This window comes from Etheostoma cragini, chromosome 19 (genome assembly GCF_013103735.1).
Source record: "Etheostoma cragini isolate CJK2018 chromosome 19, CSU_Ecrag_1.0, whole genome shotgun sequence".
Classification (NCBI taxonomy): Eukaryota; Metazoa; Chordata; class Actinopteri; order Perciformes; family Percidae; genus Etheostoma; species Etheostoma cragini.
The window spans coordinates 12,807,184-12,825,167 of NC_048425.1; the positions used below are offsets into that span (position 1 = coordinate 12,807,184).

A 17,984-nucleotide genomic window follows, 5' to 3' on the forward strand; every position below is an offset into this window, starting at 1 on the left:
CCCCCCCCCCCCCTTGTAAAGAGGCCTAAGCAAACCTGACATCCAGAGCATTTGGGGGACTCTCTATCTATCGCAGCACATTTTTTTCCCTGCCCCTCACTCTCCCCTCCTTTTAAGCAAAGATAACTTTGGTGAATATTTCATGGGGTACATTGCCTCAGTTTCACTGTGTCGAGCAGGGAGAGTGGCACGCTATCACGACTGACAGGCCTACGCGCCAGCGTCCGCCAGGAGACAGCCTTTCTTTTTGGTCTGTCTTCCTGACACTCCTACTCCTTTTCCCCTCATGTTTTCCTTCTGTCAGAGACAACAGTTCTTTCAGGCGCGAGTCTGGCTGCTGATCATTAAGGTCTTTCTTTAAACTTAAGCATGACTACATAACTTCTGCCGAACCATCTGATACTTTTGCAAAATGCCAACATATGGGTGCAAATCTGTTTTTGCACAGACTGCGGCAATTATAGATTTGATTGCATGCTTTTAAGATCACTCAGAAATGTAACTGTGCTTTTTTTTGACACATGCTTTTGTTAAGGTGAATTATGAAAAGGGACATGTTCTCTTTGAACAAGAATTCATTCTTTCAAGTGACTTTGAAAATCCCTCCCTTTTTCCTGATGCAGACTGATTCCATCTGCCTTAACCTTTAAAGCTCCCCTAGCCTTCCCCTTTACTCAGCTGGAAATTATAGTAATATGCTGCATCAACCATAAGTTAATACCACCAAATAATCAATTTAGTTGTTTCTTTCAGCACTACTCAAACTCCAGCGGAAACCTTTCAATATCGTATTTCTCAAGTGCAAGCTTCAATGATTGCCTTTACTGTCATTTGAAGGCACACTTCATTTCCCTCCCCAGCATTCAATTTCATGGAGAAATGAGAAAATACTGCCTTTCTTTGCTACTTGTGTAGGTTTGACAACACTTCAGTATGCTCACTTTGCTGCCACTGCCGCCGCTGCATTGTCGCTCTCTCCCTTCTTCCTTTCTCTCTTATTTAATAAACATTCTTGCTTGACTTACAGTAGGTTTGTGCCTCGCCTTGCTTGGTGCGACGAGCAGCTGAATGGTGTCACAGTAAACGGGCGGCTCTGTTGCTCTGTTGTGACAATGTTCGTTTGATGTCGGAGTGGTAGTCCTCGGCTGCCATGTTCTCCCCTTCTGCTCTTTTACTTTCTTGTTCTTGCTCTGCCTAGATCTCACCGCTGTCACGCGCCTGAGAAGCCAACTGGCATGACCTGAAAGTGTGACGGCAACATGCAAGCTGCCATTTTTCTCTCCGTTGATAGCCATCCAATGCACAGACAAACATAAGGAGAAATGCAATCATTTTTCGAGATTAAAGAACTCCAATTGGCTCTCAGTCTTGTCTGAACTGGTGTCCCAGGGTGCGGCGGAGGGTGCCAGTGATGTATAAAATATGCTGTGTTTGTGCATTTGTGTCCCCCCCATTTTCATAGAATTGTGTTTTCATCAAACTTGCTCACATAAATCTGCCATATGTCCATGCATTTACCGCTCTGTGTAGTTTTCAAAGTCAAGTATGCTGCTTAAACAACCAGCATCACGCACGCATGCACAAATAACCCACAAACTTATAAGTGCAACATTCATCACAGGTAGCCTTTTAACTGTATCCGCGCCAGACATCTTGATCCAGAAGACTTGACTCATACAGGAACATGCAGTTATCATGTTATCTTTTTCTGTATCAAACATAATCTCAAATCATGGGTAAGAGTAAAACATGTGATAACATGTAATAATAGCTAGGAAGATAGTCTCCAAGTGGAAGATTTTGTTAGGAGTGCCATTAAAATTAATCAAAAGATTCACTTGTTAAAACCACCATGACTCATTCCGTCACTCCTCTCGCTGCGAAAGCTGGAGATAGAGGAAAGAGCCAGCAGCCACGTATGGGATTGGAAAAGAAAAAAACACTCAGGGCGTCTTTGTCCTCTGTTTAAACAGTGCCACAGTGGGGGGGATGGAGGAACCAAGGGATGAGGGGATACGAGAGAAGAGGTTTCTCACAGCTGCCCAGCCTGAGGCCCAAAATATGTGCCACTTATTTCGTCAGTGTCACCAGCCTTTCGTCCTCGCCTGTCATTATTTTACCTCTCAAAGAGCACACACGCCGTCGCTCAGTCACAAAAATTCACTCCAACACCACCACACACCATCTGTGGTGTCTTGATCTACTCTTAAATGTTGCCAGCATCAGATCCTCAAATAACTTAAATTGAATATAAAAACAGACTGCAAAGTTTTAGTTTTTAAAGGAATTTGGTTGTATTTAAACTGTTAACACACTGCATGATTGGTCTATTATATTAAAAGTATGGCATGTGGCAGTGGAAAAGTTTCTAAGTCAGTTGTTGATATTATGTTGAGTACCCTAAAACAATATTCAGCATTATGAACAAATCTAGGACTGTGACCTGAAATAGTGGTCTTTACTGGGATACTTTTTATTGGTATTATTGTTCATAGTACCCGAACAAAGCACTTTTTAGCATTCATTTATAGTTCTATAGTGTGTTCACTGTGTCAGCATTGAGCATTGTTCAAAATGACACAATGGACTTCTTGCCATAAGATAATAAAAAAATAACTGACTTCTATCTGTAGTAAAGGAGGAAGTAAGGTTACATTGTTATCCGGAACAAAAAGTAAGTTACAGTGAAGACCCGCATTGTGATTTGAAGCAAAGTTCATTCTTTTTTTTTTATTGGTGCAGTTACAAATTACAAGAAGACATAGTAAAATGGATTGAATATGGATTTGGGGGTTGAAAATTGACAATGTAAGTCCCCGGGCCAGCATACCGGGGCGGAGCCCGGGGTGGACAATAGTGCAGTCTCGGGGACGGCAGCACGGGGCAGGGCAGCAGGGTCCACCTTCGAGGTGTAATCACCAACAGATTACAGGAACATGGGCGTTTTGTGGAAGTTGCGATGGCACACCGCTCAACTTCCCATCCAGGATCGCCCCCAAAACCTGGGAGGTAACCTGTTTGGTTGGTAGAGTTTTTTTTAATTTTGCCTTATCTAACTCAAATCTTTGTCCCTGTTGTTGTTGTTATTTTATGTATTTTAAAATAGTTCCATTAATGTATGGGATCTTGGGAGAGTCAACACATCCTCAGCAAAATGTGACGTTGGATGATTTGTTCGCGTCCATCATATTTTTCATCATTAGGGAGTGGTCTCATCAGCATTTAGCACTTTTTGTTTTAATTCAATTTCAATTCAATTTTATTTATAGTATCAATTCATAACAAGAGTTATCTCAAGACACTTTACAGATAGACCACACTCCATAATTTACAAGGACCCAACAGTTCTAGTAGTCTCCTCCGGAGCAAGCAACAGTGGCGAGGAAAAACTTCCTTTAAGGCAGAAACCTCGGACAGACCCAGGCTCATGGTAGGCGGTGTCTGACGACCGGTTGGGGTTAGAATGAAGAGTGGAAATAACAAAAATAGAAAGAAAAACAAAAATAGAAAGAAAGCCATTCCCACTTTCTACTACAATGGGCAGTTACCGTTAACAGTTACCATAGAAACAATCAGACAGACATTTAAATGCCCTCTGTAAATAGAGAGTATCGCTATGCTGCCACCTGCTGGTAGGAGCTAGGTCTGCACTATTAATCGTTATTAAATCGCTATCTCAATTCACCCTGTTCACAATTTAATTTGTAAATGCATTTGATTTGTTCTCACTAAATTTACGAGCCAAATGCATCACAAACACATTCTCTTCATTGAAACCTCTTTGTTTACAGGCTTGTGGTGATGCGCAATGTGCTATTTGTGCCAAAAATCTGGTTTGGTTAAAATTCGTCTTTGTCAATGTCTTTCATAGAGCAAACAACGTTAAATCTTTCAGACTTTGACATTTCCCGTAGACGTGTATAGTTTCCAACTGGGAATCCAGAAATTCCAACTTTCCATGTAAAACAACCAACAACACAGTCCGTGTCCCCTTGCCTGGCCTCATGGCGGGACCGAAAGTTGGAAGAAAGCAGCAGAGTCCTATTTGATCATGACTGTGTCAGATAAAAGCAAGTGCCTTGCAGTGGAAGGTGGTAAAATATGTGGACAGTTTATTACACGGAAACATCCCACGAATTTGAAAGTAGCCTACATTTGAAAATGAACACAAGGAGGCTAACCGAGCTTAGCTTAACAAGGTAAAAGAGAATGCCAAGCCGCCGAAACAGAAGCTAATCCGCGTAACGTTACGAGCATGGATGTATGGATACGTAGGCCAGCATCATGACGGAGACAACAGCAGGACAGAGAACGCTACAGGCAACCCGATAGCTGGTTAGGAAATACGCAGGAAGACCAAAGCGGGAGGGAACGTGGGTTAATATGTAGATTAATAATGGGATGTGTTCATTGAACTGAATTTGAAAACAACAAGTCAAAACTAAATAAAAACTTATCAAAAATGCGGTAACCTTGGTTTGGTTCTGCCGTTTTGTTTTGTCATGGTAATAAAAATCATGGCAGAGAATCATGATATCAATTCTCAGCAAAATAAATCGTGATTCATATTTTCCCCGAATCGTAGGAGCAGTAAACTACAACCTAACCCACTTTCACTTAACTACGGTGCTGTCAATCAGAGTAACAGTACAGTGGAACGTGTAACAGAGCAACAGTAATAACTTACTATACCATAAATACTCAGATTAAACTACATTCTGGGTTATATTTACACTGAATAACGCATTCAGTTAACAGAAACATAGCTCTACGCAGCACACAAACAGATGCGCAATATTAGCTCAAACTTAAAATAGCACCCTCATTAGTCTGCTGTCGCTAGCATACATTCATAAATCCTCCATCACATTGTCCCGTACCCACAGGACATCAGTCTTATCGATGCACGCACACAGTAGTGTCCACAACAAAAAAAAGAGCAATAGCTCTCCAAGTTAACACCTTTTCTCTCTGGCTCAAAACCAGCTGTGTCCAAGCCGAGGCTCAGAGCATGACCTTACCGCATGCTGATACGGTAAGGGAAAAGAAAAAGTAGCTTCTACTTAAGGGGCCCTATCTTGCATCCTGTGCAATGCCAACCCAAGTGTGTTTGCTAGTTTAAGACCGGCGCAGTTGTCAATTTCCCGTCAAGCGCCCGCTAGCCAAAAACCTCTAATTTCAACTGAATCAACTGCTTCCAGCACCTATTTTGCAGACCTGTGAAAAAAAGGATTCTGCTGTTTCACTTCTCGGTGTGGAAGATTGAGCATACAAAGCATGAGACCCTGCAGACTTAGGGTGTCATGCATTCCCACTCCTACAAACATTCAATTTAGATATTTTTGAAGGGGGTCTTTCTCTAACCTTAAACAAGGAACTTAAGTTGGCAGAGAAGAAAATGCTCATGATTCTTAACCTCATAAAGGGTAGCTTTGAAAGACAAACAACCCACCTCACTGACAGGGGATGAGAACTTGTTTGTGTGGTGAGTGTGGAACACTGCAAAAGGTCTGCGCACATTGACCCTCTACTTTTGTCCAAAAGTTAAACTCTGCAAAGGCTTCTACAGATTTCACAGTCAAGTTCAGTTTGCATTAGCAACAGCGTCACGAGGCAGTTGGGCCTCTGCAAACATTGACATTCACCATTAAACTCCGTGCCTATGCAGAGACACCGGTTGTGCCGGAACACTGCAGTCTCCACATAAACCCTGAATTTGACTTTAGTACATTTGAAACCTGAGGGCTAAATTGCTGTAGCAGCTTCTGTTTAAAATAACCGAGTGCTGTGGATTTTTATACACTGAGAAATGTGGCTTCACAGAAAATCTGTTATTAGGCTTCATGGCAGTAACATATCCTTAAAAACTTTGGCCGACGGGGATCTTGATCATCAAACCATCTTTACGTTACACCTTAGCTAGACGTCACTGACCGGCTACAACAGAGCCTCTTAGATACTGGCTGCTAAAATCAGGGGGGAGAAGGTGGAGCAGGAAGTATGTAGAAAGTCAAATAGAGCACACAGAAATGCAAAAACAACACAGATTTGTAAGTGCATTCAAAGAGACAAAAGCATGTTACACATTAAATATCACAAATATTTCTGTTTAAATATGACACAATCGCCAACTTAGCATGCTGCTGAGGGAATTGAACGTAGCACACATAGAAGGAGGCTGTGTCCCTCCTGCTTGGCTGTCATAAATACAGGTCTGCTGAACTGAGCAACAAAAGAAGTATTATGAAAGTATTACGTTAGGATTCTCTGTGATTTGAACCCTAAATTGGTGCACAGGCGGCTAACAGGCGGCTATTTAAATTGCATCAGTTCCTCTGATGTAAATGTGTATAGCCTTAAACTCCCTTAGAGCTTTTAGTCATTTATTTTGATTAGGTCTGAATTTATAAGATAAGTCTCTTAAGTAAGTCGCCTGGGAAGATGTTGGCGAGGATGGTAGTGGGGGAACAAAATGAAGTCTGTTTGATGATTATAAACTCAGAAATATCTGCTTGTCAATTAATTAGTTGCTTCCTGCGTATGTGTGCCCCTCTTTTCATTTACTAGGCCTGGCTCTCGGTGGACAGATACCCACGGTGCAGCCATTGTATGTCTTAGTTGTTACACACATCTACTGCAGCTGGGGAACGGGGAATAAAGATCCTTCAAAGGCAGACAGTTTTTAAGAGCAAGCCTCTGTTTCCGTGTGCCGGCTGATTTCTTGGAGCAGCATATGTAGCTGCTGGAAGGCTTTACTCTGCCGGTGTCTCCTTCTCAGACACAAACACAAGCCCGAACCGGAGAATGATGTGGATATGAAAAGATAGGTAGACTGAGAGGTCTGAGCTTGACGCCTCCATTATTTCTGCCTCTCACAGTCCAACAATACGTGCAGGAGACTTATCGGTAACACTTTACTCTACACTATCGACACAACTGTGACATGACAGTGTCATAACTATGATATGACACTGTCATTAACGTGTCATAAAGCTTATAAACAGTCATAAATGTCTATGACTTGTGTCATTAGGCGTCGGTTTTGTCATGACAAGTTGACAGTGTTTGGTTTGTCTTGATTATGACAACTTGACATGAATCAAAGTGACATTACCAGAAGTCGTCTTGGTCATGACAAGACATTTTTAACATGATAGTTTTGACCACGGTTCACATCTCTGGGCTAACCCACGAATTCATCAGTAACGTTAACTATATAGACAGACAACTAATCTAATGGTAATTTAGCTAGCTAGCACACCCCTGTCTTCTGCCTCCGTCTCCCGGCGCTGCGAGGCTTCAGCCGAGATGAGAGCTGACAACAGCCTCGGCCCGGGGACACATCCATTCAACAGTCGGCCCCCAGCCAGTTAGCAACCATCCACTATCATTACAGCCCTGGCCCAGGGACACATCCGTCTGGGGTCAGCCCCCAGCCAGCTAGCAGCCAACCCGATCAGCACTTAACTCCAGTGCTAAGGACGCTAACGGCCGTTTACTGAACAGTCGGGAAACAGACCCAGACACCCGAGTCAGAACAGCGGCCACTTTTAACGTTACACCTCCGTTAGCGTTACCGGTAACTTGTTATGACATGACTATCTTCTCATTTGTATTCAATCTGTCAAAATAGAGCAGGTGAGTCACATTGCAATTGGTAATGCCACCTCACTTGCACGGTTGAGTTTGGTTTCTAGTGAAGGAAGAGAGGACAGCATGCGACAAGCCATCATATCAGACTCATATTTCCTTTAACCCATACGTGTGATCTTGCCATGTTTAGTCCTCCTCAGAATCACAAACACTATGGAAAGATGTTCTGTACAATATTGTTTATTTTATAATAGGGAATCTCTACAAGAGTCAACAGAATATAGCACATCTGTAATAACAAACCTTTTTTTTAACCTCAGGTAGATTCCCAGCTAGAGATGCATGTCAATGTTTGGATATTTAGTATATCAATAAATTACTGCCACAGCTTAGCAATCAACAATATTTACTCTGGCAAGTTATTTAGTAATTATCTCCCTAAAACCTTACACAAGGTGAGGATCCGCAATGTGACTTGGATCTTTCTAAATGAATGCAGAGTCTTAAAAAGGAAATTAAAGACCTAAAATTGTTTTGGCTCTGTCAGTTTTCCCCTGTGACCTGAGATAGAACACTAGCAGCCAGTCATGTTGTCCTAATCATTAAACTGTCTTTCAAAGGCTCCTGGGAGCCTCCTTGAGCACAGAAGGGAACCTTGTATTTTTGAAACATCAAGCGAACAGTGTCTTCGATGTCTGCTGGGAGGTGCACAGTAAAGTCCTGAACTTGAGCTGAAATCATCTTTTTAAAATCGCGCTCACCGTCTCACACACGCTTTTGTTGTCACTTTATACATTAATACAGGTGATACCCAAGGTTTCTCAAGTGTAAAGATCTTTGACCTTGTTTTCACTCTCTCTCTCTCTCTCTCTCTCTCTCTCTCTGCTTCCATCCCTCTCTGCTTGTAGATCAGAGACGCCTATGGTGCACCTGGCAGTCCTGTGGGGGACGATCCTCACTTAAAGGCAGCTGATACAGGTAAGTTATTAAATCTCTAATCATCCTGTCTACCACAATTGCTTATGGGACAGTTTAGCCCGAAATAAAACATTTTCGCAATGTCTCTTTCCAGAAATCACGACCCGGTTACTCAAGATAATCCCCAGACCTGGTTGTGGACAGTTTAATTTAGGGACTATTTTCTTTCTACCAAACTCCGTTACCCGCAAACAGTACTACGTTTCAGAAGGAAGCATACTTATGGAATAGAGGCTCCTCCTCCTTGGCTGAGCTGTAACGTTGCTTACCGATAATGCTAACTCACGTGAGCTAGCTAACGCTACTGCTCAGCCACGAAGGACGCCATTGATGGTTACATCTCGCGCTTTCACAAGCACATGCCTCGTCCATTAGTACTCTTCCTTGTTGACAAATAAATCTAAAACATTTAGAAGATAACTTATGATGGACACTATTTTTATTTTTATGTGATTATTGCATCTCTTAAACAAGAAAATGAGACTCCTGATAAAATGTTGGTGGTTGCAGTCATTTTTTATACCACTGCTAGACAGAAATGTACACATCCTAAATAGTGGATATAACTTATTTTTATACAGTTACTTATTTACACACAATTTCTATATCTCTTTGTTTTAAGGGGATTTTTGACATATATATTTAAAAGAAAGGGACTGACCCAGAGAGGACCGAAATGTTAGTTTTCATAACAAATGGTGGTGCTATAGCAAGAGCAGAGTGTGGAATCTTTCGATTTTTATGTTCAAGTTTGTGGTATTTTTTCAACGCGCCTGCACAGAGAAACTGTTGGATGCGCAAATTGTTTCTTCAAAAATGAAATACTGTATATGAAAGCCACAGACCATCGCTACATTTGATTTGGGATTGTTATGCATCAAGTTTGGGACTTTTAATATCCCCTGGAATCTTTTTTACGATTTTTACAATTTCTGGTGTTGACATTTACAGGCACAACAGTTGAAAGGGAATTCTGCAGCAAATGTAGCTTTCCAAAAAGTACCCTGGCATATCTCGAAGCTTGGCTATTGTCTGAGAATAACAAACAGATTACCCATGCATGAGAGAGCTTTGTTTACCATACATCTATAATTCCTTTGGCCATAGTTCCAAACAAATCTAACTGAGAATGCACTTAGTGCGGATGTGTGGCTGATGTAGAAGGCTCTCTGTGTTTCTCATGTTTTGTTTTCAAGGTGATGCAGCTAATATATTCCCCCTTTACACTACGAGCAGATTATCCCGCTGCAGCTGCTGTGAGGAGACAGGCCCAGGTATTTATGGCTAGCATAAAAAGCCTGTGCATTCCCTGTCACCCTACAGCTCGAGATTTACAGCACATTTGACAAACACACTGAATTAAAAACAGGAGTGTTCAGTTTGTATAGGAGTTTAGAGCATGTCTGTTGCGCATGCTCCCAACGGAATCTGCTGTTAGTGCATGTGTGTGCGCACGTGTCCCACTGTCTATGTATGCCTCCCGCTGTGTGAAAATGTGTCGATCTGTCTGCCTGTACGCGTATGTGTGTGTCTGTATGCCCGTGTGTGTTTTTGTGCGAACGAGTGTGCGCCTGCTCTGAAACACCAGCAACAGATAACAGATGGTCCCCCTGCATTAGAAGTGTTTTATTTCCCTGCGGAAGCCAGATATGTCAAAAATAAGCATGTGCAACATTAGTCATTTGGAATATTCATGCCCCTGCCGTCCGATGGTTTCCTTTTCACAGCCAAAATACCACTAGCTCAATTCTCCTAAGGAAGTGAGGGGAATAAGGGGGAGTAGGGAAAAAGCAGTCATCAGCTGAACTGATGGGGGAAAAAGGCTCAGGCCTACATGCTGCTTTAATGGAGGAATTATTTTTCTCCTGGTTGCTTCTTTAGCATGCCAGGGCTGTAATTAAACAGGGACTACAGTCCTCAGATATGTTCATATTAAGACCCACATCCCCCAGCCCCATTAGACACTGTGATGTGAATATGCACACGTGTCCATGTGGCTGTCTGGCAGCATACACATTCGATAACCTCATCCACTGGGTCAGACTTCTTTAACATTCCTTCATGCAGTAGACTTATATTTGGGAGTCCTCCTCCTCCCCTCCTCTACTACTTATCTTCCTACTCCTCCTCTCCACCTCCATATTTTCATATTTTTTTTCCATCTTGATTCTCTCTAGCTCCAGTCTCTTTAAACTCCACCTCCTCTCCGCCCAGGCTTTTTACCCCCGTCTCCCACCATTGAGCATGGCTGCCATCCTTGTCCTTGGTGGCGGACGTGGGCATGCATCATTATCAGGCCTGATTAACCATCCACATAGTTGGCATTCAGGGCCCCACCAGGGGCCAATGGCACGGTTTTCCTACCGACGAAAACAGGAATTTTGAGCAGCATTTTCTCACTTGCCATGGTCCCTCATGATCAGGGTTAATTCGTGGCAGCATGTGTGAATGTTGTAGAAAGAAGAGAGGAGGAAGAAAAGGAGGAGGAAAAGCTACTAAACAGTAAAGCACTGCTTATCGCAGAAATGCAATATGATTTATTCAGGAGTATGCAAATCCAACACAATCACTCTGCCTTGTTTACCGAAGGGACCTGCTGATTCAGAGTCTGAAAGAGAGGGAGAGAGAAACAATCCCCACCATAGACACCAACATACAGTGCATGCACCAATGTAGTCCCCAGCAACTAAATCTGTGGATTCCCTTAGAATAAGGAAATGAAGGGCGTTGGACAATTTCTTGGGTACTTTCCAGATTCAAAAACCTTTAAATGTATTCTGGTGAAGATTGCTGATGTAAAGAGTGAAGGCTTATATGCAATTTATGTCTTGTACCAGATGCTTTTGCTCGCATTACACATAAGGTCTCTTGACAATTGGTATGGGGAGGGCATGGCACACTAATGATGAATTTGAGCAAAACACGGCAGGATATTGAACTGAAAATACTTTTTTGTAACCGACCAACATATGCTGACAACACCAAGTTTCAAAAACTGTGCGATCCCAAGCTCGGATCAAATTTTGCTTTGAAAAAAAGAAGTTTCTAAGTAAAACGACATTGTTTCCTTATTACAGTGGATTTTATTTAGGGAAAGTCCTTGTACAGCTACTTTAGACAACATTTATCATTTAAGATGGATGGCTTCTTTAATTGAAAAACGGGTTTGCAGAGAAACTTGTTCATATTCCACAAAGGAAAATATGATCATGGGGAATTATGGTTTAACACATTCAAAGATCCCATAGATTCCAAGGAACACCTTCAGTGAAACAGATCATGCCACTTGCACGTATAAATACAATAAAAGCAAGACTTAGTTCTGCTTTATGTCCAAAAGAAATGCAATATTAAATGGGCTTTCCATTTAGATTTTTAACGACTTACTTTCTTATGTTACTTTAGCTGTAGCCAATGCCCCTTTGCATAATCATGTTCTCAGACATTCCCTTCCAGACCTACCACTGAAAATTATGTATTAAATTGATTTAATTTGATATACTTCAAGGTATTTACATTGGTTGTCATTGTTTTGACGATATTTGAATGACATTACCTGTGGATACTTGTCTTTACCATTCTATTAAGGGCTAGATTGTATGACTGCCATGTATGAATCTGTATCTATGAAGCGGATGCAGCTACTGTAATACTATGCTGTTTGCCTAAAGTAAGAGTGTAAAGATTATCTCTAAACTCAAGAGATTTGATATTCAACATACTGTAGAAACATAGAATGTGTTGTTAAAAGTCAGCTACAGTATGTACTGTGAATAAAATGTGATGTACCAGTGTCCAGTGTTGAGTGCTTGTTGGACAGACTTGAATTTAATCTTATGCTATTTTTCATTAGTAACTAGGAGGCATGCGTGTCACATTTCATTTGTCTTCTACATTTCTTTCTTCGTTGCGTTGTAGAAGTGCGTATGAGTTGCAGCCCTTTTTTGACTTTCTGCTGAGAACCTAGTTAGCACTTTTGTATTGATTTCTCTGCACGGTACTGCTTGTATTTTTCCAGGTGAGTCCCTACAGCTAGCGTGACTGTATGGAAGACAACAATTATCCCTTCTAAGAGAATCTCTGAGGCCACACAAAAGAGAGCAGAGTTAAGAAAATTGATCTCTTCAGGCTTGAGAGCCCTAGTGTGCATGAGCAGACAAAGCCATCCACAACCCGACTTCTAAAGCTACAATATCCAAATTGTTGATGTCAAAACCCTGTAATTACATTCTTGAAACTTTTAGATTAGTTATTCTTGCTGTAACATTGAGCGATGAGACCTGGCCTGTGAAGAAAATATAATAATTAGCTTATACCATAACATGCCATTCTAGTTCTTTGTGACCATGTGCATACTATTTCAAATTGTCTGAAATGGTCATTTGGGCCTTTTTTTGGTTTACACCATTTACAGTGGCCCTGGTCTCGAACTAGGTTGTAGCTTTCAAGCATTGGATGTCATAGCAACAATTATAGCAGATATGTGTACTGTGGATGTTGGTTGTGATAGGCTACGCTGTTTTTAAGCCCTTCTTTCTACACCACATGAACTTGACTAGCTGAGACAAAGATGGAGTTAGAATTGTATTTGGCGTTATAGTTTTAAAAATATAGATTTATATTGAGATATTGAAGGAAACCTATTATGTTTTCTGTATTTTCTGTCATATTGATATTGTTACAATGTTGGATATTCATGTGAAACATGGCCAAAGTTTCAAATAATGAGGTAAACATTTTTAAAAGCAATCTTTTTGAGCCAAAACCTCCAACTTCCCACTGTTCTGAACGCTCCGGTTTCAACAGTTGTTTCTACCCTTGACTCCTTATGATGGCATACCAAGCCTGTTTTTTAAATATGGTCATTTGCTCCAGGCAGTCACGTTACTGCAGCGTTTTACGTTACATACCCTGCCACATGTTGTTACACGCTAAGTAAAGGGAAGCTGTAATTTTGGTTTCAGATGTTGTTAACATCTCCCCAATTCTGGGTCACATTACTGCTGGAACATGTCTTTGTTTTGTAGTAGTTGGTTTAGAAGCCTTTTATTTGTGATTTTTCCATCATAAAGTCTCCGGATGATAGGGACTGTACAGAGGCATTTACCACCAACCTTTTTCCAATGAAAGTAACTACTAGTTAGCACTAGCTCCAACAGTCAATTGATTTGCATATTGGTGACATCCCTGCGCTTTTTAAAGTTTCTTCCCCTGCAGCCACCCCTGCCGCAGTCTAAACGCACTACCCCCATTCAAAATCTGTGAAAATATCCTGCGTTTTTGCCGGATCCTGGGTTGGCCGACGCAGGCATTCTGAACGCATTCTCAATCATAGGCATATCTTCAAATTCCTACAATATAAGACCTCGTTGGCCTTATCTTCTTCTCTTAATGACATTGTCAGGAATAGTCTATTGTTACACTTGTATAAAACAATCAAACCTAGAAAGTTATGTTCAAGCAGTAAACAGAGACTATCCAGTTATATCCATCTTCTCTGTAGCTTTAATCTATGATGAGCAGAATGGTTTGTTTCTCTTCTGTAAGTAGTAGGAAAGCGGAGAGTGGGCAGTCCCTCTGTGTATTTTTATGATTTTTTTGCATTTGTGAAAGCCATTTCTAGTGGAGATTTAGTATTATACAATTTTGAAATGCTCAGTAGGGAAACACAAGCTATGTTTCCATCCACACATTTTTATCCAAACATAGTGATATCAAATGAAAAATGCCTTATAGAAACAGTAAAATTTGATGGAATTTCATGAATATCGACTCAAAGGAAATATGTTCAGTCTCATCGGAATTTATCTTGATCGATATACGGCTTATGCAATAAAAGGTGATGGAAATGTTATTTGCCGAATAAATAATGAATTGCGATGAATTTTTAGGTCATTTTATGGTTGCAACCATAAAATAAAGACGTTGTAGTTCATTTACACCCAGTATTTCTGCTCTGTCTGCACACGCGGCGTGTCAACAAAAACAGATGGAAGTGGACAGACGAGGAGACGTGAGACTTTCTGAATTTAATTTATTAAGAACTCGCGATGGAAATGGCCGACAAAGGTTAGGACAAGTTGTGTGACGTCCTCCGGAGTAAACGGAAGGTTGATATGTCGCTATCAGCTGGCACATAAGCATTACTACAACTTGTGCAATCATTTGTTGGTAGACTGCACAATCCATTTTGTCTAGAAAAACTTTGTTTGCTAGAATGTTGTATAATTCAGTGCAAAAATGAATGGAAACACCCTAAAATGTCTAAAATCAATTCGATATACCAATTTGATCGCAAAACAGCATGTGACATCATCACGCACATGTTTTTATTTACTTTAAAACCGTTGGATGGAAGCACTTTCACCAGATTTATTCTCATGAATTTTTTATCAACCTCAGATAATTTGTTTGACATTTGGAAACTTAGCTACAGACATTTTATTTCTATTCATTAGAAATATTGATTTTAACCAATAAATGCTAGTCTAGGTTTTTCTGAGATCATTCCCAATCATTCAAAGCAGGATTTTGAATTGTAAACCGACAATAATCTGTATTACTTATGAAATTGAGAATACAATTTAATTTACTAATTTATACTCTTGACATTTTTTACATTACATTTTTTTTTTTAAGAAAGGAGAGGAACCCGAGGTATCCACAGGAACAACCTGGGTTCCTCTCCTTTCTTCATCATGCAACTAAAATGGCTGAAAGATGTTCCCATTTTTCCTGTGAATGTATGTCATATCAACAATGTGATGCTAATACACTGGAGTCATACACCCTCCGCCATGCTATTTTTGCCACACACATGTTGCCTGAGAGGTCAGCAGCATAGCGGGGTTCCTACTAGGTTGGATTGCTTGGAGGCAGAAGTTAATTTCCAACTCAACAGAGATAAATGACTTTGACCTCCCTTGCTTGCTGGCACAACAAAGGTTTTTCTGCTTTTCTAGGAGACATACACCGTGAATATCTGTAAATTAAAGCAGTTGTTTATTGCTTATGTAATGAAATGATTTAATTTAGGTAACAATGTTTAGCCAAATGTATTACTGTTTTTCTGCTGAGCTCAGGTAAAACTGTTCTTTTTTGTTTGTATATAATGTATGTCTTTTTTTTTTTTTTTACACAAATTCATCACTTTATAGAGCAGAATGGAAAGGAAAAAAACATATTTTATTATAACAACTAAATTGACATGTATTAAGTATTACTCCAGCTATTAAAATAGTATGTTAATATATTTAAGTGAGGTCATCGTCCTGTTTTTTTAGTGTCAAAGCCATTTTTTGTTGTTGAATATTTTAAGATGGTCAGGTCCAGTTTTAAGTTATGTCAGATACACACTGTAAAGCTGACTGAAACGTTTTAAAACCGCTTCCTAGTAAGACAAATTAGCACTAATAATGATTAATTGCAATTTTTGACAATTTTAAAGTTTTTCTTGGCTAGCGGCCTAATGGCAAAGATGACCTGTGGACCCGTTTGTCTGCTATAATACTACCTTTCTGGGTACATTGTGGGTGCACCCCACCAGACATTCAAATACAGTGCACACAGCAGACACATGGCACGTTCATTATATTTTGCTTAGAGCCCCAGAAACCAACCAATTCTTATACAGTGGAATACCACATTGTCCCAGGGATGGTAGGTGCCAATTACTGCACTTTAATGTGATCAAAGATCATTTTATGTTGTAATGCACGTTACGTAAGTATTGCATCAAGCTGTTAAAGTTCTTAAAACGACCATAGCAAATTTGGATAAAAGACAATTTTCAAGATTTGATAATAATGCACCTGCGTTAAAGCCCGATTGCAACTAACATTTTGCTTTAGGAATTCATGTTTCCAAAAAATATGCAATGTAATGAATCAAATTACACATAGTAAATCTGAGGCTTTAAGGGCCCCTGTGGTCTGGGTGCTGGGACAGCTTGCAAGCCAGCCTTGCAAGTTGCAAGTGTAAACACATGTTACTATTTCTGATGAAACTAACATCTCAACCAGTAAACGTAAGATAGTAATCTTGAACTAATATCCCATTTTTACACCCCTTGAAACCTAGCACTCATGCTGGATATTTTGAAAGCCTGTTTCTGATGCTGCTCACTATGGATGTTCCTGGCTATATATAACACAGAGGGTATACAATGTTTTAAGTGACCATTATGCTCTCAATTATCACTTTGTATTTTCCCCCACTACCTACCATGCTACTTAAGCACTTACTAGGGACATACTTGAGGCTCACCCACACAGTTCACTTTCAGTCCACATTCGGCAAGTAATGAGCTTGACGAAGGAGACAACAATAGACACATTTCCTGCCAGAGATCATTGAAGTGTGACCTTGGTGAATGCCAGTGTGGTAGTTTGTATTGATTTGTGCCTCTAAAATGGTCATAGGATCTACATTATTCCATTACTAATTGATCTCATTTCCTCTTGGGTCTTGACGATTTGGCTGTGCTGTATGATAGACGTCTGTTTTCTGTTTCTTAGATGGGTTAGAAATTCCAAAGAATTGCTGATTGAAGGCCCCCTTAGACAATGCAATAGCAACAATTGTTCAAGTTCATTGCTTGTCACATTGTGTGAGATGGGGCTAATAAAGCTCGCAATCTGTGTCCAACTGTACCATGATTTTCTATCACCGTTATATTAAGCTCGACCATCCAGGGCTTTCGTGTTCTGTTACAATCTATCCTGGCAGCAGTCGACTGTTTAAGAAACTGAAATTCTGTTAAAATCCCATGTTGCTTTGAAAAACTGGGCTATTGGCAGATAAGCTTGTCATTAGATGTGCCTGTCAGATTTTATTGGAACAAAAACTCGTGCTTACTAAAGAATTAAAGAATTCAAGCTAAGCACATCATGGAGACAGGTGGTTGCCAGCCTTGTAATGATGCATAACAAAACATAAGTTGTCTCCCACATTGAATTGGTGGTAATTGCAGGGTACATTTGGAGCTGATGCTTTTTTACAGGCTTGGCTATGAGTACAATAAGGAGATGCAGACCATACCAAGACAATACACACTTCCTTTTGCTGTTTTTGCTCAACCTATGTTTTCTAAGATTGTTTTCTTAGTTGTTTAAGTTGGTTTCTATATTTTGCAAGAGCTGCAGTCTCACGGTCTCAAGAGATGTGATGTTCTTTCCTACACAGAAAGACTTTCACAAGGAAGCGTGAGAGCAGCAGAAATACTCAGCCATGGGATTTACCTGTCAACTGCACTTAAGCACGTGGGATGACACGCTAGACGCTCTAATGGTAAAATAAAGGCTGACATGCCTTTCCTGTGATCTTTGGTCACTGATGGCTTCATGTATGTCAGCACCTCAGAGCTTAGTAGAAAATAAACTTGCGTTAATAGATGGCTGGTTGGCTCAATTTCT

At 40.5% G+C, this 17,984-nt stretch overlaps 1 protein-coding gene across 3 annotated transcripts in view; it reads left to right on the top strand.

Moving 5' to 3' along the window:
- LOC117934553 (glucosidase 2 subunit beta-like) overlaps window positions 1–17,984 on the top strand; it is a 118,819-nt gene that overhangs the window by 45,024 nt on the left and 55,811 nt on the right. For all 3 annotated transcript variants that reach the window (XM_034856290.1, XM_034856293.1, XM_034856292.1), the window contains one exon: window positions 8,502–8,571. In XM_034856290.1, the coding sequence (XP_034712181.1) occupies window positions 8,502–8,571 (70 nt within the window). The remainder of the gene's footprint in view (window positions 1–8,501; window positions 8,572–17,984) is intronic.